At 31.3% G+C, this 20209-nt stretch overlaps 4 protein-coding genes across 4 annotated transcripts; 2 read left to right on the top strand and 2 right to left on the bottom strand.

Moving 5' to 3' along the window:
- Positions 86-1678, bottom strand: LOC104790314 (secoisolariciresinol dehydrogenase-like). The gene is made up of 4 exons (XM_010516037.2): positions 1553-1678; positions 1377-1454; positions 1001-1269; positions 86-789 (listed from the first exon to the last, which is right to left on the bottom strand). The coding sequence occupies exons 1-4, from the start codon at positions 1570-1572 to the stop codon at positions 251-253; spliced, it is 906 nt and encodes a 301-aa protein (XP_010514339.1). The 5' UTR covers positions 1573-1678; the 3' UTR covers positions 86-250.
- LOC104790313 lies at positions 6928-8638 on the top strand. The gene has a single exon (XM_010516036.2). The coding sequence runs from the start codon at positions 6935-6937 to the stop codon at positions 8474-8476; it is 1542 nt and encodes a 513-aa protein (XP_010514338.1). The 5' UTR covers positions 6928-6934; the 3' UTR covers positions 8477-8638.
- Positions 10289-12460, top strand: LOC104790312 (transcription factor ICE1). The gene is made up of 4 exons (XM_010516034.1): positions 10289-11332; positions 11549-11773; positions 11887-12057; positions 12134-12460. Exons 1-4 carry the CDS (start codon positions 10313-10315, stop codon positions 12215-12217), a joined length of 1500 nt encoding a protein of 499 aa, XP_010514336.1. The 5' UTR covers positions 10289-10312; the 3' UTR covers positions 12218-12460.
- On the bottom strand, positions 18954-19907 carry LOC104790311 (light-regulated protein-like). The gene is made up of 3 exons (XM_010516033.1): positions 19479-19907; positions 19251-19403; positions 18954-19156 (listed from the first exon to the last, which is right to left on the bottom strand). The coding sequence occupies exons 1-3, from the start codon at positions 19670-19672 to the stop codon at positions 19081-19083; spliced, it is 423 nt and encodes a 140-aa protein (XP_010514335.1). The 5' UTR covers positions 19673-19907; the 3' UTR covers positions 18954-19080.

The following is a 20209-nucleotide window of genomic DNA, read 5'->3' as shown; positions in this document are numbered from 1 at the left end:
CATCTTATTGTGTAATTATCATTTTAAAAGAAAAGAAAATGAATCACTTTCACAATTACACAATAATTATCTCTATACTAGTGAATTAATGTCAAAACTCCAGAGAGAGGCAAAATCTATAATTCCAAGTCCAACCATATCATATCCCATAGATTACAAAAGATCACATCAATGATGACCCAAAACACTCATGATAACAACCATGTTGAAAAACTAATAAAGAAAGACATTAATCAACTTGTGTAACTAACTACGCAGAAGGGAGATTAAGAGACTTGAAACAAGTAAACCCACCATCAACAACGAGGTTATGCCCCGTCACAAACTTAGCATCATCCGATGCCAAATACAAAGCCGCTTTAGCCACATCTATCTCCTCACACTTCTCTCCTTTTAGCTCTCCCGTCGCGTTCACAATCGCCAAAAGCTGTTCCTCCGGAATGCTGTGACCCGCACCCGCAAACGCCTCACGAAACATCCTCAGCGTTAGAGGTGTGGGGATGCCTGCGGGAGATATACAATTGATTCTCAATCCATGCTTACACAACTCACTAGCAACCGTCTTGACCACACCCGGGATTGTGAATTTAGAGATTGAGTATGCGTGTGGACCTAGACCCCCCATCAAGCCGCTGATGCTAGAGAGGCAAAGGATGGAGCCCGATCCAGCAGGGATCATGGCTCGAGCCGCGTGCTTTATCCCTAAGACAGTACCTCGAACGTTGAGACGCATCACTTTATCGTAAGTGTCCATGTCTATGTCCGCTATGCTTGGTGGTGATATGGAGCCTGCATTGAAGATATGAGCCTGTATTATTTTATAGTGATATTTGATTGGCAACTATTTTTTAACTAATCGTAAAGAATGTTAAAACAAAAACAAAATTTGCCGCCTAAAAATTCATCACAAAAAATAAAAAATTCATATATGTATGATGTATTAGTATTAAATATATTTTTTCAAAATAATTCAATTGTAATTCTTTTATATTTTTCTTACAAGATATTCCAGCACTATTGAGCATTACATCGAGCTTCCCATGACGAGACACGGCGGTTTCCACGGCCTTAGCGACTTGTTCCTCCTCAGTGACATCACATCTAACGAAATGTGCAGCTGAGCCAAGTTCGGCCGCGACCGTATGACCAGCCTCTTCATCTATATCTACGATGATCACTTGCGCACCTTGGCTCACAAATTCTTCTGCCGTGGCCTTCCCTAGGCCGCTTGCACCACCGGTTATGACCGCTACTTTTCCTTCTAACTTTCTATATATACATATATTCGAAGCAAACAAAAGTTAAGAGGGGGTTTGTGTGTTTTAACTAAGATTTCAAGATAGAATCTCATTAGTACATATATAAAGAGGATCGACCTTGAAGAAGTTGAATACAGGAGCGTAGAGTTAACTGGCGTGGAGATCAAACCATTTGGTACAAAGAGTTTGAAGTTTCTGCAAAGAGAAGCCACGGAGAAAAAAATTGAAATGAAGACTAACTGTTAATTAGGTAATCAAGAAGAGATTAGAAGCATGTATTGTGAGTGTTTTACCTTGTGAATGGCCTCAACATTCTATTCTTCTGCCTCTTCTTAGTTACTATGTGAACGTGAAGTGGAGATCTTTTTGGTGCAAGAGTCTTAAAGCTTTTTATATCATAGGAAACAACGACAGAAAAGGTTGGAGAGAAGAAGTTTATATTATATCAAGATCCCAATTTACTAATAAAAAAAGAGTAATTTATTTTCTAATTATTTTACATTCTTTAATCTTTAAAGTATATATCATTCCACTTTCCACATAGCGAGCTGTATATACGCATGTTTTTTAAATATGATTTAGAAGGAAAAAAGTGGATTCTATATATACTTTATCATACTATAAGTCTTTCTCAATGTAAGGCTTATATAATGGTACCTCGGGTAAAATATTACTTAACAGAAAATGATGTTATATAGTTTACTCATAATTTTCATACATACCAATGTAATACGAAAATTAAGCCAATCATAATTTTTTTGGGGGAAAAATGTCTTCCTGAAATTGAAAGTTTAGGTTAAATATACACCAACTGAAATAAAACTTTTTAATATGTCTCTTTAACATAATTTCTTGTTTGTTTGTTTTTTTATTTAAAAAAATAACATTGTCACTGGACTAAATTTTGTAATACATGTGTTAATTTTGCAGATTCGGTAAGATATTCACACATTCTTCTCTAAACAAATTTAATTCTGCTTTAGTACAAAGCATAGTCTACTTTGAACTAAAATAGTGATACTAACCAACCAGTAACCAATGTACTCTCAACAAAGACCCCATCTAGTGGATAAGAATTGAAAAACCAAAAAAAATAAAAACAGATAAGAGAAGGGAAGAATCTTGGATAAGACAGAGATTCCAAGAAAAGCAAAATCCACTGAAAGAAGAGTGGTTGACCAAAACACCGAAAGATGAAAAGAATGAATTAAAAAATAATTCATGTTAGTGGCCACTAACTTGGGTTGGGTAGGTTTGTGTAATCATGTAATAAAAATATAGAGTTTTGTCTATAGTTCTAGCGACAATAAAGGCAATCACAACACAGTTTTACAGGCTTTACTACTTCTCCACACACAAACACACAACTCACAAAACCCCTCTTTCTCGATGAGTTTAATTTACGAGTAAGATAACTAATCAGTGTGAAATTATTAGGTAACCAGTACAGTAAACTATGATTAAAAATCTTAGAAAAGAAAATCAAAACCTCTTTTGGTTTTGTCATATTGCGTATGGAAGGAGACAGACTTTAGACAAAGTAAGCTCTATAACTCTGTCTCTCTATAGGCTTTTTGTCTCGTTTTACTAGAGCAACAGTATCTCTAACTTTTTGTTTGTCACGTGATTACACGTGTTTTTGATTCCATCACGGGCCTTTGACGTATTAGGCTTTTGCATGCCTAAATATATATTCTACTTGGGCTAATCTTATTATGTTAATTAGAGGTGTCAGTATTAGTTAGAACCAAAAAAAAGAGCGTAACAAAAATATGGATATTCAAAAGTACAGTATCATTGAACGTAAAGAAAACGTTCAATCAAGTTGTAACTAAGGTGTTGATCGTTTGCGTGTGATAGCGGTTGTTAGCGATTGGTACCAATCACACAAATCACTTCCAATCGCTTCAAATCGCTCCTAACCGCTTCAAACCACTGAATTCTAAAATCTGCTTTCCGCGAGCGTTTGCGATTGCGTTTGGAAAATTTTTTATTTTTTTTTTAAACTTGAAACAAATCAATGATAATGAAATATTTTTTTATAGATATCTTTTACCTAATTATTTTATTCATTAAGAATGAGAGAAAATGAAGTACGAATACGATTGAGAAAATTAAAAAAATTAAAAATTAAAAGAAAATAAGATTTTAATTAACAATAACCCGGAAAACTTGATGTAAATTTAATGGTACATCGCACGTAAGTTCAAAAAAATCTAAAGAAATATAACATTTCATCAGAAATTTAAGAAAATAAGATTATTTGTGAAAAATATTAAAACAAATCACGAGTGACTCATTACCACCAATGTAAATACTGCCCCATGGAACTTATTGAGTGTGTGAGATTTAAGAAAGAAGATTTACGATTGAAAACATATGTTTTATCATTTATAAAATTACTTGATTAAAGTTTTGGTAAAAAACCAAATGCATAAAGTAATAAGTATTTCAATATGAAATTTATTTGTTTTTTTAAATAATTATTTTAGTAATTTTTAATGAATTTTAATTATAAATCAAGTTTAATAAAATATTTGGTATTTTAAAAAATTTATATAATTATATATTACATTTCTTATGTTTTAACTGCTATTGCACCCGCTGGTCAACCAGTCGTAAACTCCCGCAAACGCACCTATTTCAAAACGCTAAACCAATCATTCAAAATGCTTAATAACGCTTAAAACCGCAACCACCCGCTTACGCAATCTCCCGCAACCGCAACCGCAAACGCTGCAGTTAAACCAGTCAGGCCCTAAATATATCTTAATTTATTAACTACATAAAAACAAACAAAATAACAAAAACTAACAATAAAAATAGACAACATAATTCTTTTTGAATAAATTTTCAATAAAAACAAGACAATTTTTTGAAAAACAGATTTTAAAACAATAAGTGCGGATATTGACCTAATATATAACAAAACATGCCAAGCTCATGTTTAGATACATTACATATACAAAAGATGTAACGCCTTGGACGCATATATATATATAATGTATAGTGTTGTGTTACGCTACAAAATATTAAAACACTTATGGAGTCTTGAACTGTTAACACTTAGTTGTAGGAAAGAAATCAATATAATCTCGTAATATGAAGCATTGAATGATCCTCCTCGTATATCAAGATAAGAGGACTCAATTGCAGAATCAAAAATAGTACCATTCAAATCAATGCAAAAGTAGAGAAAGACCAGAACTGAAACAAAGACTGTATCTCTCTCTCATAATATAATATAGTATGGTTTAAAATTTGATTGTATGATATATCATAAGGCAAACTGACTTTAAACTGAATCAAAGGAGAAGCAAGTAAAGAAAAACAAAAAGAAAAAATATATTTAAGTTTTAACTTGAATTCAAATTGAAATTAAAACCGTATTAAACTATTTGTAATATATATTTTATATTAATTTGGATACCATAATTTTTATACTAAAAATATGACAATCTTTTTCTTAACTGAACTGGAATCGAACCAAAATTAGACTAAACATTCATGATCAAAATATTTCCAACAAAATATATGTAACATTGGAAAATGAGACAAATTATGATAACTAAAACCACTATCCAAACGTAAAATAGTTTGGTAAGGGTGAATTTTAAGGAAAGTATATTGGATATTTCGTAGAATTTAAAAAATTTCTTGTGAGTTTTTGGATAATTGATGAAAACCAATTCATACAACAATAATAAGTATATTAGAAATTGTCACTACAATTTTGTGACAGTGAATATTTATCATAATAAAATTCTGATAAAATCATAACGAAACACAAATAAATTCAATATATTTTCAATATTACATGGTAAATCCATAGACATAGACAAAGCATGCAAATTATAGGGAATTTAAAAATTAATATCATACAAATTATTATAAAGTTACCACACACTCTTCAAAAGAAACAACCATACATGTTTGGTCAAACAACTACATGATTTATAGGAGAATAATCTAGCAGGGCTGGTAACAATTCAAAAGAAAAGTATACAGCCCATGAATTTGTAGTTAGTTTTTTTGGTTGAAAAGCTGAAAACCCCATCTAATTAACTATGATAAAATTGAACATTATGAGTATTATTAACTAAGATTTGTGTTTAACACTCACAATAAAAGAGCTTCTAATAATGTTCATGCTGAAAAATTGGATAACAAGATAGATTTATGAAATTAGGATAACTAAAATAGATCCAAACTCTCGATGATTTGCTAAGAGAGTAAGAGTTAATTTTAAGACAAATATTTTGGATAATTAATTAGGGAATTTCAGAAGATTTTGAATTTATTAATAACTTCCAAGCAACAGTTATAAAAGTCTAAATTTTAATAATCAAACATGCACTTCTTTTTTTTTTTTGTCAAAAAAGAAGTTTAATAATCAAACATGCACTTCTTATAACATGTTTTATGCTATTGATAGAATAATTTATCCGGAACCTAAAAAATAATATGTTTTGATACTTGAATTATGTTAAAACATTTAGAGGGGGTATCCAAGTTATATTTTAAAGGGTTTGGTAAGATTTTAATATTTTAGAATTTTGAAAGATTTAACAAATGTTTAGGAGATTTGATTATGTTTTAGATTTTTTATATTTTTTTTAGAAAATGAGATGTAATTCTATGAGATTCTATGAGATTTTCTTACTAAACTTTGTGTGATTTTGAAATATTTTACAAAAAAAAAAAATCTATGCATCGTGAGAACCGGCGATTTCTATCATAATAGCATCAATCTCACTTTTTCAAAATAGTTGGCTGAAGATGAAACATCTCCCTAGTTGCCTATTCTCAGATCACGGATACCTTTGGTACATAATGGTTTCCAGATTCTGGTGTCTCCTCTCACATTACCAATTCTGCTCATCACCCCCATCACGTTACGATGAGAGTAAGAAGCAAACAACATGTAATCTGATATTTCAATGGTTCTCTCTAGACAAGAACAAAAACAGAGTAAGGAGAGAGAGAAGCAAACGTGAGACAAAGAGAAGAAAACATGAATTGTTGAGAGATTATAAACAAGAAGTGTTGACTGCTCATTTGTTTGTTTTTGTTTTTAATTGAAATCCTTCAAAATCCTATCTCAAGGGGTATGATTTTGAGAAGAGTACTTTTCAACTAAAAAGAAAAAAAAAGTCTCTTAGAATCATTTAAAGTAGTATTCTAAAAAAAGTTGTGATATTTTGAATAACAAGAGATTTAAAGTTGGATTTAAAAACTATTAATTGAATAACAAGAGATTCTGAATTATTTTAGAGGAATTTATATAAATCTTAGTTGAATAACATATAATTTCATGAGATTTTTTAAAATCTTCAATTAAATAACAAATAATTTTAAAAATACTTTAAAATCCTTTAAAATGTTAAAGTTCAATGCCCCTCCTTATATGTTTAACTAAATCTTTAGAGTTAATGAATATTATTAATAAACCAATAAATATATGTATATATTAGTGTGAATAAGATTATTTATAAAATTTATCCTAAGTTAAAAAATGATTGTAAACATTATAAAAGGCTTAAAAATGATTTGAACGAAAACATGTACATGTACAGATGAATACGGATCGAATCTGATCGGATCGGGTCGGATCGGGTTTGAAGTCGGGTCAAATCATAAATCGTAAATACAATCGGAAACAGAGCAATTTTTCAATGGAGCAAAACCCTAAAACCCAGAAGAGGTCATGGCGATACACATGGGAAGCTCAATCCCATTCTCCGAATCTTCGTCTCTTTCTTTTCGATTCCACAACCAACCCTATGACCCACTGCAAAAGCCTCAATGTTTCAACCATCCTCGAAAAATCTCAACTTCTCGTCACATGGACCAATGACGACGAAGACGAAGACGAAGCCACAAGCAAAGAAGAGATTGTTTCTCTTTGTGTTCCTATCCCTAGGGTTTTGCTCGATGCTGAATCCCCTGTAAATTTCAAAGCTTTAGACGATCACATCGAGGTTAGACTTGTTCTGTTACTCCCGATTGATCATCCTCTAGTCTCAGACTTGAATTTGGGGATTGATTCTAGAGAAAAGTCGGAGCCTTTAGTGATGGGTTATGATCTCAAGACTCTGTCTTTGATGGGAGGAGTTCATTTTTACTGTAGAAACTGCTCAAATAGGTTAACAAAGAAGGAACTTTTGGATTTCTCTGAAATGCCGTCTATTAATTGGCGTGAATCTGCTGATAACTGGTTTGGTACTTGTTGTTGTTCGTTTGGTGGGATTAGTGAGAAGATGGTAGTTAAGTACACGAATTCGTATACTTGCTCTAGTGGGTTGTGTTTGCTTAGTGCTACTACTGTTTTGCTTAGTAAAGATGATCTTGTAGAGTGTAACTTGTCTAATGGAATTGAATCGAGTTTAGCTCTGAGTTTTGATGTTGGTGGAGGTGAACCGGGTTCTAGAAGTAGTGAAGATATTTCTGATGAGAGCCATGAGAATGGAGGTGAGAGTGTTTGTGGTAAAGTTGATAACTTGCTGCTGGGTTGTAAAGATAAGGCATCAATACATGGGTGCTGTGTACATGACTCACATGATTCTAATGAGAGTTTTGAGTTGGAACAGCAGCTTACACTTGATAAGAAGTTGCTTCTTGATGGGTTTCTTGAGGATGTTTTTATGGCGAAAGCATCGAATGTGTCAAAGAATGTTGACTGGATTGAATTCGTTTGCCCTGAGTGTTCATCTCCTCTTGGAGCCTACCCTTCTGGTGTTGGGAGCAACGGTAAACCCATAGATGGTGGAGTTAGACTCTTCAAATGCTATATTTCTACATCATCATCGGTGGCTGGTGATTCCTCTGATGTTTTCAGGAAATACACATTGGAAAGAATGTTTACCAATCAGCTAGTGGAATGTGCCAAAGAAGAGTTATCATTTCATGTTTTGGTCAAAGATCTGACAACTAAATCGCCTCTGTTCAACATCGTTATTCTGAACCCAAACTCTTGGTCCTCCACTGGTCTTTGCTCGAACCGAGACGAACCCTTTTCTACAGTAGAATTAAGCCCTGTTGTGAAGGTTCTGTTTTCGGATTGCAAGAGCTCGGTAGTGAAGAAGATTGATGAAGAAGTCTACATTTTGAAGGGACAAGGAGAGGAGTTGATAGAGTTGATAACAAATGCGAGCAAATGTCTTCCATCTTCATGTTCATATCTTCAAGGCTCACACGTCTCATCGATGCATCTGTGATAATGAGAATCTTGTTTTTCACTTTTTTTAGAGTTTTGCTTTTGGTTTTCCTCCAACTCGATACGGCTACCCGGGCTACGCTTGTTTGTTTGACACCATATAAACTGTTTTGTCCCGCTTAAACGCTTGTAATCGTTCTAATTCAAAATTTGATTCTCTCGAGCCTCGAGTGTTTGCTGTGGGGGAAATTGGCATATTCTACTATTACCAAATCAGTCATCGATATTGTAGGTGTCTATCATGATGACCACGGAGAGAAGTATTGTAAACAATTTTTTTAATAATAAAAGCTAAAACAGATAATTAGAGAAAAGGTACTAAAAATGAATAAACAGAACACAATGATGTATATTGTGTTTGTGTTAACCCTTTTTATTTTCTTACCATATATCTTTCAAAATACATGATTCAAAATTGAAAATTTATTTGAATAATGTAGGCTTTTTTTCTTTCTGCATCCTACATAGTTAATTTTAAAATCAGATACAGATTTTTAAAATAGTGAATAATGTTTGTATACAACACATAAATGAAATAATACAGAATTAAATACAGTAACACACATTTCGAAGGTGGATATATCTATAGAAACACCCATCAACAAAATTATACTGTAATAAATATATGTTGACATTGGTGAAATTAATTCTTCACCCATTTCATGATGATCAGTTTTCCAATTTTTTAAAATATTATCTTTCGTATGTACATATATTTTCTCTAGTATTGATTAAAGTTTATACGGAGTATATGTATAAAATTGAAAATTTTCATGAAAGGTATTTAAATAGAAGAAATTAGTTGATCTATTATAATTGCGAAGTGTTTAGTATCGAAAATTAAGCATCTGTTATTATGAAAGAAAAAAAAGTGTGCAAAACTTACAAAACCAAATTCACAAAACGGGTAAATGCATGTTTTTAAACTCATGCGTTAGATCAATCATTACATTATTTTTTAAATTCAAAAAAAAATCTTACAAAAACAAGAAAATAAAATATTTTAATAATACTAAATACTATACTAATACTTATTATTATTATTAAGAATAAAAGTGTGTAAAACCAAATTCATAAAAACGAGTAAAGTGCATGTTCTTAACTGATGCCTTAGAAACTAATTAAAAAATTATTCTTCTTGCAAAAACAAGAAAAGCAAAGATTTTAATAATATTAAATGAACTTTAATTAAGTCCTTAAAAAACTTTGATTGAATCATAATTAGGTAATACTGTAATAGTATCAGTTAAAGAAAGTGCATGGAAGACACGCGTTGCATGAATAATCCCCTAATTAGACCCCTCACTAATCATCATCATTAGCTTTTTTGTTTCTTTTTAACTCTCTCCACATAAAGACAGAGAGAGTGACACAGAGAGAGAGAGAGAGATAAGCTTAAGCTAAAAAAAAAAAAAATCAGCAAAGATGAAAGAGAGTAGTAGTGACGGTGAGATACGGTAAACGAAGCAAAGCAAAGAGAGTCACGAGAAATCTCGGGTATGTGTTGAATGATAAAGCAATTTCATGGTGGGCTGTTTCCATAAAATTGAATCCCCAAAACAAACAAATTAAAAGTTTCAATTTTTTTTTTTTTTTTTTTTTGGTGAAGTCTATAAGAAATGAATCTATCATTCTCTCTCTCTATCTTCCTTTTCAGATTTCGCTTCTTCAATTCATGAAATACTCGTGATTCTTCTTTAATGCTTCTCTTTATACTTTTTTTAAGTCTCTGAAAATTCAAAGTTACTATCTTTCGTTTCAAACTTTTGCAGAATTTGTTAAAAAGGTCTCAGCTTTGTAGAATCGTCTTTTGGGGGGAAAGCTCTCAGCTTTGGAGATGGTTCTTGACGGAAACAACAACGGTGGTACGGTTTGGTTAGGTGGTGGTGGAGAAAGGGAAGAGAACGAGGAAGGTGGTTCGTGGGGAAGGAATCAAGAAGATGGTTCTCAGTTTAAACCTATGCTTGAAGGTGACTGGTTTAGTAACCCACCACATCCACAAGATCTTCAGATGTTACAGAGTCAGCAAGATTTCAGATTTCTCGGTGGTTTCCCTTTTAATCCTAGTGACAATCTCCTTCTTCAGCACTCGATTGATTCGTCTTCTTCTTGTTCTCCTTCTCAAGCTTTTAGCCTTGACCCTTCTCAGCAAAACCAGTTCTTGTCGTCCACTAACAACAAGTCTTGTCTCATCAATGTTCCTTCTTCTGCAAACCCTTTTGACAATGCTTTTGAATTCGGCTCTGAATCTGGTTTCCTTGGCCAAATCCATGCTCCCATGTCCATGGGTTTTGGTTCTTTGACACAATTGGGGAACCGTGATTTGAGTTCTGTTCCTGATTTCTTGTCTGCAAGGTCGCTTCTTGGACAGGATCACAACAACAACAATACAATGTTATGTGGCGGTGGAGGAGGAGGAGGAGGTGGGTTCACAGCTCCATTGGAGTTGGAAGGTTTTGGGAGTCCTGCGAATGGTGGTTTTGTCGGGAACAGAGCTAAAGTTCTGAAGCCTTTAGAGGTGTTAGCATCGTCTGCTGCACAGCCTACTCTGTTCCAGAAACGTGCAGCTATGCGTCAGAGCTCTGGAAGCAAAATGGGAAACTCGGAGAGCTCGGGGATGAGGAGGTTAAGTGATGATGGTGATATGGATGAGACTGGGATTGAGGTTTCCGGATTGAATTATGAGTCTGATGAGCTAAACGAGAGCGGGAAAGCGGCTGAGAGTGTTCAGATTGGAGGAGGAAAGGGTAAGAAGAAAGGCATGCCTGCTAAGAATCTGATGGCTGAGAGGAGAAGGAGGAAGAAGCTTAATGATAGGCTTTATATGCTTAGATCAGTTGTCCCCAAGATCAGCAAAGTAAACAATTACTTCTCTTTTATCTCCTTTTTAAGGTCTTTGTCTTAATCATTTACTTATTGCTCTCAGTTAAGAGAGTATTGTTGTCCTGTAGCTTTTGTAGGGTTTGAAGTAAGAATTCTAGCATGGCCTTTGTTGTTGTTAAACTTTTGAATGTAGTTGCTTTACTCTTTTGAGGAAGAAGCTTGTGATTTATGGATTCTTGATGAATTGCAGATGGATAGAGCATCAATACTTGGAGATGCAATTGATTATCTGAAGGAACTTTTACAAAGGATCAATGATCTTCACAACGAACTTGAGTCAACTCCTCCTGGAACTTTGCCTCCAACTTCATCAAGCTTCCATCCACTAACGCCTACACCGCAGACTCTTTCTTGTCGTGTCAAAGAAGAGTTATGTCCCTCTTCTTTGCCAAGTCCTAAAGGCCAGCAAGCAAGAGTAAGGACTATATATATATATATGCATATCTTTTTCATATAAGTTTTGCTTAGACTGGAAATGAGAAATGATTCATGTTTGATACATCATTTTACTCTGCTTCTTTTTCGCAGGTTGAGGTTAGATTAAGGGAAGGAAGAGCAGTGAACATTCATATGTTCTGTGGTCGTAGACCAGGTCTTTTACTTGCTACCATGAAAGCTTTGGATAATCTTGGATTAGATGTTCAGCAAGCCGTGATTAGCTGTTTCAACGGGTTTGCCTTGGATGTTTTCCGCGCTGAGGTAAGGATCTTCAACTTTTTAGTTAAAATAGTTGAGGATTGGTAGTAACATGTTCTCTTATCTCTTTATCTATCAGCAATGTCAAGAAGGACAGGAGATATTACCTGATCAAATCAAAGCAGTGCTTTTCGATACAGCAGGCTATGCTGGTATGATCTGATCGAGTCCATTGAGCATCTGTTGAACCGAAGCTAGAAGAACTAAAAATCTGTTGAACCGAAGCTAGAAGAACTAAAAGTCCCTTTTAAATCTGCAATTTTCATCTCAGTATTTTTTTTCCTTTTTCTTTTTCTTCTTAACTTCAGTTTAAGCATGTAATGCAATTGCAAATGAGAGTTGTTTTATTTTAAGCTTTTGAGAACTCAATTTCTTTTTAGCAATGTTAACTTACAATTATGTTTCATCTAAATTTGATCAATAATTCATTAAAGTTCTATTAAACTTTGTTCATGAGTGTGACCTTCTCAAAGAAGACAAGACAAAACAGTTAGGTAAGAGCCTTTTGCACATATACGGTTTCAGACAAAAGTATTAGGCTGATGAAAAATTTTGGAGCTTTTTTAAATGATGTGAGAATGAAGAACACAGTTAGAAAAGAATAGTAAAAGGAAGAGGCAGAGCAAGAGAAAAGTCCCTACCATTTTTTTTTTTTTGTTTCTGCTTTATAATTAATGTTTTAAAGAACTTTTATATCCGTTGTATGCATCCGTACAAAATAAAAGATTTTGAGACACAGAAAGAGAGAGAGAGAGGAGACAGAGTTAATGGCGGTTAGAGACAGAAGAGAGAAGAGAGTCACGAGAACGTAGAGGATGTGATGAAGTATGATGAAGAGAAAAGTTAAAGTAGTAGGGCCTTTCAAGAACCTAACATGTTATAATTTTTCCTATAGGGCTTTTTTTAGCTTCTATGATTATATCTTGTAGTAGTAAATACTAGTAATGAAGTCCTCGTGATGATTCAAGCCGTTTCGTACTCTATTTTGTTTTTCAAAATGTTTTCTCTGTGAATGTCTCTCTCTCTCTCTTTAGACGGATTCAAACTTTACAATCTTGTCTAGTAAAGAAAAGCTCTTGTTTACTCAGTCATTTTCTCTCAACACGATTTTACCTAAAATCTTCTGGCTATCCGCTATAATTGGTCCCCAAGAGAGTAAAGTAACCTTCAACTTAAGCACTTTATTTTTAAAATAAAGAACCACTTTATTTTTGCAATCAAGAACTGCCATGTATTCATAAACACTTTAAACTTCAAACATCGAAAACTATTTTTTTGTTCTACTTTCCAATAATCATAAAGAGTGTAAAGCCAATTGAAGATATAAAATCTTATTGTCATTTGGATTTTCCTTTGATAACTTTCACTTCACTCCATGTCTTATACTTGGCCTAAGTTAAAGGGGAATGAGAGAAAGGCTTGACCTTTCTTATTTACGCTTTCGCCAATTCTGTATAGAAAGTCTCAAAGAATTTTGAGAATTGGGCTTATGATTGATGCTAATGCAAGATTTCTTTAGTCAAGATTTCTTCTAAATGATAAAAAGAAAAGATTTCTATATGTTCCTAGGGAAACCTTATAGACGAATTCTCACAAACCTCAAAGACTTAAAAACTACTATTAGTACGTACCTTGGACGAGTCAAGTCGCAAGAGATCTTCCTCCAAATGAGCCACACCACCTTCACAAGAAATTACCTAATCAGACATTTACTCTATCAATAGTAGTAACATTTCAGCAAATAAGTTTAAACGAAAACATGATTCACCTTTGTGTTCACACATCTCACTCAATAAGTCAGCCAGATAAAAAAACTCATTCCCAAAAGTCAACACTCAACAATATACGATTCCAATCGATACATGAATAATAAAAGGGAATTTATATATGTTGATTTGGATGTATATATATTATCACACAATGAAGATGAAAAATAAAGATTTGGATTTATAAAAGATAAAATAAAGATTTGGAGTTACAATCTTTGATTTGGGCTATAGAGTCCCTTCTAGCGGCTGGTATCGACTATCAACCTTCTGAGACGGATTGTGCAGAGTTAGTCGTGATGGTACAAACGCCTGATGATTGGCCCGCTCTCTTGAATCTGCTAGATGATTTCTCTTCGCTCAGATCTTCATTCCCTTCCTTTACCCTTACCAGGATCCCTCATGTGTCCAATTCAAGGGCCGATTGTCTTGCTTGCTCTTTGAGATATTTAATTTCTGAAATTTCTTTTGTAAACTCTTATTCTCTTGTTTGGGCGACCAATCTTAAAGTTCTCTTTTAGTTTAATTTAATGTTGGTTGGAAAAAAATATATAAAAAAATGTTGACAAAAGAGTCAGGTTCTGAACAGAATGGTAAAGCAATTGAAAGGGCAATGAGAGAAAGGGATTTTTATATATATAACAAAAAAATAATAAATGAAATTATGAGTAAAATAAATTTGATGTAGCAGACGAAGAACTTTTGATTTATTAGTGTGAAGAAAAGAAGAAAGGAAGAAAGGAAGAAAGAAATAAAAAAAAACCACAATTTATAGCATTTTGGATCAATTTGACGTTATTTTCAAGACAAAGTTTTTCTAATATATGTTGTTCACATTTTTTTAATAGGATCAACGTTTTCCATTGTATTTTATACTATATATTAGCTTTTTAACAATTTTATTAACATTATACTAATTTGGAATCAACTTGACGTTATTTTCAAGGCAAATCTTTTCATATATGTTGTTCACATTTTTTTGTATTTTTTTATCGGGTCAACGTTTGACGTTTCCCATTGTATTTTATACTATCTATTAGATATTTACCAATTTTATTAACATTATTACTAATTTATAGCATTTTGGAATCAAGTTGACGCTATTTTCAAGGCAAAGTTTTTCTAATATATGTTGTTCACATGTTTTGTTTTTTTATCTGGTCAACGTTTCCCATTGTATTTTATACTATCTATTAGTTTTTTACCAATTTTATTAACATTATTACTAATATATAGCATTTTGGAATCAATTTGACGTTATTTTCAAGGCAAATTTTTTCATATTTGTTGTTCACACTTTTTTGTATTTTTTAACGGGTCAATGTTTGACGTTTCCCATTGTATTTTATAATATCTATTAGCTTTTTACCAATTTTATTAACATTATTACTAATTTATAGCATTTTGGAATCAATTTGACGTTATTTTCAAGGCAAAGTTTTTCTAATATATGTTGTTCACATGTTTTGTTTTTTTATTGGGTCAACGTTTCCCATTGTATTTTATACTATCTATTAACTTTTTACCAATTTTATTAACATTATTACTAATTTATAGCATTTTGGAATCAATTTGACGTTATTTTCAAGGCAAATTTTTTCATATATGTTATTCACATTTTTTTTGTATTTTTTATCGGATCTACGATTGACGTTTCCAATTTTATTTTATACTATCTATTAGATTTTTACCAATTTTATTAAAATTATAACTAATTTATAGCATTTTGGAATCAATTTAACGTTATTTTCAAGGCAAAGTTTTTCATATATGTTGTTCACATTTTTGTATATTTTTTATCGGGTCAACGTTTGACGTTTCCCATTGTATTTTATACTATCTATTAGCTTTTTACCAATTTTATTAACATTATTATTAATTTACAGCATTTTAGAAGCAATTTGACATTATTTTTAAGGCAAAGTTTTTCTAATATATGTTGTTCAAATGTTTTGTTTTTTTATCGGGTCACCGTTTTCCATTGTACTTTATACTATCTATTAGCTTTTTACCAATTTTATTAACATTATTACTAATTTATAGCATTTTAGAATTAATTTGACGTTATTTTCAAGACATAGTTTTTCTAATATATGTTGTTCACATTTTTCTGCTTTTTTTACTGGGGAACGTTTCTCATTCTATTTTATACTATCTATTAGCTTTTTACCAATTTTTTTAAACATTATTACTAATTTATAGCATTTTGGAATCAATTTAACGTTATTTTCAAGGCATTTTTTTTTTAATATATGTTGTTTACAATTTTTTGTTTTTTTTTATCGGATAAGTCCTCTAAACATGTAAAAATGTAAATTAGTAATAATGTTAACAAAATTGGTAAAAAACTAATAGAACTAAGGTTAAATTAGTAATAATGTTAACATGTTTAGAGGAGTATTTTTTTACATGTTTACATATTATTATTTTCCAATTTTCACTAAAATAATTACCAATTTGCCACTATGTTCAAAGTGAATCTCTACTATTAGAAAAGTTTTATAATATGCTGCTCACGTTTCATGTTCTTTAAAACACATGTAGATTTTGGTTGTTGTTTGTTATTTTTTGTCAACGTTTCTTATTTGTTGTATTTTACATTATCTATTATTATTATTACTAATTTTCATTAATATTATTACTAATTTGAGGTTATTTTCAAGGTAACTATAGAGTCAGTAGAGCTTTGATCTAGCCCCTTTTATCAAATACTAGGTTTTGATAAAAAATATAAATGATTGATTGATTTTGATAAAAATTATATATGATTGATTACGGTAGTAAAATATTATCTCATAAAAAAAAATTAGTACTAAGAAAAAGAATTAAATTTCAGATACATAATTTTTTAAAATATAAAAATCAGTTGTGTTATAAAATCAAATATGATAAAAAAAAATCATAAATTTAACTTGACGTCCAGGCGAGGCAAATCAAACTGATGACCTCACATATCCTAAACCATTTTCTTTGACCATCAGAAAAACGAAACAATTTGATAATCATGAATTTAACTCGTTTTCATATTTAATTGATCGCTACCATCTATGTTTTCGTGTTTTTATTCAATGTTTTCTTATTCTTCATATTCTTTTTTGTCATTTTCATTGTCAAATTTTGTGTTAATTGTCATCGTAACTTTTACCATTTGGTTCTTAGTTATACTCTTTTTCTTCTTTTTTCTCGTCAACTTCTTCACATTCTTCCACTGAAAAACAATTTTTTAGACTACCACACAACTTGTTAATCCATCAAACTCCAAGAACAAAATCATTTCTTTTCTCATAAAATTTGTCAAATTCATGATTACGAGCATAGTCAACACATTCAGCCAATTATTGTCAATTTTATCCATATACTTATTTGGTTTTAGATCCACCTGTTTAGAAACTTCTCAAACCAAAATCCTTACTTGGTTTATAATATTTTAAAAACATAATAAAATATAATTATTTATTTAATATGAATCATATGATATATAGAAATATGAGTACACTATAATAACATATTAATTATAAATAAATAATATCAATTATATTATATCATCAAATAATATCAACTGTATTATATTATCAAACAACCGTAACCGTAAATAACAGTAACCGCTTGAACCGTAACCGTATTTAAACGTAATTGTTTAACCGTTTGTTAAATGGTTCTGGTTAAGGTTACAAAAATTTCTAACCATAACCGATAGTTAATAAACCTTAACCGTGACAACCGGAACCCTGGTCATGTCTATGTATAGCTAATAAAACGTGTGTGTTTGTCATCCATCTTTCTTCTTTAAACCTCAAAATTTGACTCAAACATCAAATTAAAGTCTTGCGATGTCAATCCTTCTTCCTTAGACCAAAAAATAAAAAACTAATGAAAAAATATCAACTCATCTATAAAATCATACACAAAAATGTGTTTTACAGCTCATAAGAAATAAAAAAGCACAAATGTAGATAAATAAGATAATTTATGTTTTGCATCAACATTTATAATATTTTAAAAAATTTGAACCTTTTATTTTTTTTAAATATTTATAATATTTTATACTTTTAAAATTTAAAAACTTTTTAAAAGTTAAGACCTTTTAAACATTTTAATATTTATAATATTTAAACTTGTAAATTTTTTAAATATTATAATATTTTTTTGAAACTGTTTAAAAATTGTCATTTTCATTGTCAAATTTTGTGGTAATTGTCATTGTTACATTTATTGTCTGGTTCTTCGTTATATACTTTTTCTTCTTCTTCCTTGTCAACTTCTTCAAATTCTTCCACCGAAAAACCTTTTTTTTAGACTACCACACAACTTGTTAACCAATCAAATCCAAAGAACGAAATCATTTCTTTTCTTACGAAAATAAAAAATAAGATAAAAAATTAATGAAAGAATATCAACTCATAAGAAATAAAAAGCACAAACGTAGATAAATAAAATAATTTCTGTTTAATATCAATATTTAGAATTTTTTAAACTTTTAAAAGGTTTTGAAATATAAAATTTGAACCTCTTAAAAAGTTTCAATATTTATAATATTTTAAACTTTTAAAATTTAAAAGTTATAATATTTAAAAACTTTTTTAAAGCTAAGAACTTTTTAAAGTTTCAATATTTATAATATTTAAACTTTTAAAATTTTTAAATATTATAATATATTTTTCTGAAATTTTTTAAAGTTTTAATTTGATCAAATAAAAAACTGGATCAAACCTAATATAAAACTTTTAAACTTAGACGCGTGATAAATAAAGCTTTTCTGCTCATTTGTTGTTGGTAGCATATTAATCTTATTTATACTGGTTTTGAACCATTATCTAAAAAATTTCTAGCCGATGTGGGATATTGTACATAATTCTTTTATTTCTATAAATTTAAAATTTTCCATTTTCTAAAAAATTCTGGAAATTTATAAAAATGTTAATGAATTACATGTCAAATCCTGATAGATTGTTTAAAATAATTCTTAATATAGAAAATTCTGGAAATTTGAAAAATGTTAATTAGTGAAGTGGCTAATCCCTATTGGTGGTTTAAAATCATAGGTGGACGTCTTTAGGAGCTTATAACTTCTATTTTTTATTTATATAGATTCAAACGTTTACTGTTTGATGTAAGTTTGGGAACTCTGGTCCCTGATTCATAAGTTCAATCTTGATTTAGCTAGTAAGAAGCTAGATTTCATAGATTAAGGGGGCTATAGAGACTTTGTAAGATACAAAACACATATTCACAACATCACATAAAAAAAATCTTGTTTCTTCTAGTTGGCATCTTTTTGATAGTCAGGTTCACAGAATTCTCCACCAAGATCATCGCAGGCCTCTTCGCGGAAGACGCTAAGTTGTCACAAAAACACACAAAATCAGAGATTTTAAAATTGAAACAGAGGTTAAGAAAATGAAAAGGTTTTTGAAAAAAGTGAAGTTTTACGTTTTGGTGTTGTTATACTCTTCGTATTCTCTGTCAACATGCTCTGAAACAACGGGACGTGAGACGGGCTTTGATTCGAGCTTTACTTCAGGGTAAATGTCAGCAGAACAAGCGTATCCGCTGATTACTTCGCATGCTTCAGCTGGGAAAACACTAAGTACAATAAAGATGTTAACGAGTCAGTAGTAGAGATGAGAAGAGGAGGGAAGTGGTGATCTAAGGACTTACGAAAGGATGGAGGAGTTGTAGTCGACGGTGTTAGGATCAGATGTTGAAGGAGATGATGATGTGTTGTTTGATCTTAGAGATGAGAGTCTTGAAGCTTTAGTTGCGTGAGGAAGAAGAAGACTGAGCTTTGGAGAAGAAACTGAAGAAGGAAGAGGAAGTAGAATGGTTGGTTTGATGTAAAGCGCTCCCTGCATTTTCTTTCTTTGTGTAAGAAAGATTGGTTTAGTGGTGAGATTTTAGATTTTTTTGTTCTGTTTTGGAACAGTATATGCTTTATTTATAGCCAAAACAGAGAAGAATTATTTTTCTTTCACTTAGGCAATTTAAGATTTTAGTTTTATTGACTCAATAATTGATAATCCAACGGACTAGAATCACTCACTGGTCTAACAAAGAAGATAAAAAAGTTTGAAACAAAAGAAAGAGATATTTATGAAAGGATAAGGTTCAGGCTTTGTATGTAATATGTGAGAATGAAAATCACTGGATAGGTATCCACCACACCACTACCCTTGGAAGAAATTTTATCCAATCTTTTTTTGGAATTTTGTGTGTGTGTGTTTTTCTCAAAGTACTCTGAGTGAGCAAGAATCATATGATTTGAGATTAAGCAATAGAGTAATGTTTTGGAGAGTCTGAAATGAAATAAGCATGATACATTCTTATTCGATTATTAAAGGTTTTAGTTCTGGGGTGGACAAGTCACTAAGCATATCTGTTTAGCGTTCGGA

The sequence above is a fragment of the Camelina sativa genome, chromosome 6 (assembly GCF_000633955.1).
Source record: "Camelina sativa cultivar DH55 chromosome 6, Cs, whole genome shotgun sequence".
In the NCBI taxonomy this organism is placed as follows: domain Eukaryota; kingdom Viridiplantae; phylum Streptophyta; class Magnoliopsida; order Brassicales; family Brassicaceae; genus Camelina; species Camelina sativa.
This window is presented reverse-complemented; position numbering and strand designations above follow the sequence as displayed.

Bases quoted from the DNA above. Each gene is read 5' to 3' on its own strand.
- LOC104790314 (XM_010516037.2), bottom strand. From the start codon at position 1,572: ATGTTGAGGCCATTCACAAG. The intron at 1,455-1,552 runs GTAAAACACTCA...TTCTCTTTGCAG, and splicing joins ATGTTGAGGCCATTCACAAG to AAACTTCAAACTCTTTGTAC. The intron at 790-1,000 runs GTAAGAAAAATA...TCTTCAATGCAG, and splicing joins CAATAGTGCTGGAATATCTT to GCTCCATATCACCACCAAGC.
- LOC104790313 (XM_010516036.2), top strand. From the start codon at position 6,935: ATGGAGCAAAACCCTAAAACCCAGAAGAGGTCATGGCGATACACATGG.
- LOC104790312 (XM_010516034.1), top strand. From the start codon at position 10,313: ATGGTTCTTGACGGAAACAACAACGGTGGTACGGTTTGGTTAGGTGGT. The intron at 11,333-11,548 runs GTAAACAATTAC...GATGAATTGCAG, and splicing joins TTGTCCCCAAGATCAGCAAA to ATGGATAGAGCATCAATACT. The intron at 11,774-11,886 runs GTAAGGACTATA...TCTTTTTCGCAG, and splicing joins CTAAAGGCCAGCAAGCAAGA to GTTGAGGTTAGATTAAGGGA.
- LOC104790311 (XM_010516033.1), bottom strand. From the start codon at position 19,672: ATGCAGGGAGCGCTTTACATCAAACCAACCATTCTACTTCCTCTTCCT. The intron at 19,404-19,478 runs GTAAGTCCTTAG...TATTGTACTTAG, and splicing joins TACAACTCCTCCATCCTTTC to TGTTTTCCCAGCTGAAGCAT. The intron at 19,157-19,250 runs GTAAAACTTCAC...GTGACAACTTAG, and splicing joins GAGTATAACAACACCAAAAC to CGTCTTCCGCGAAGAGGCCT.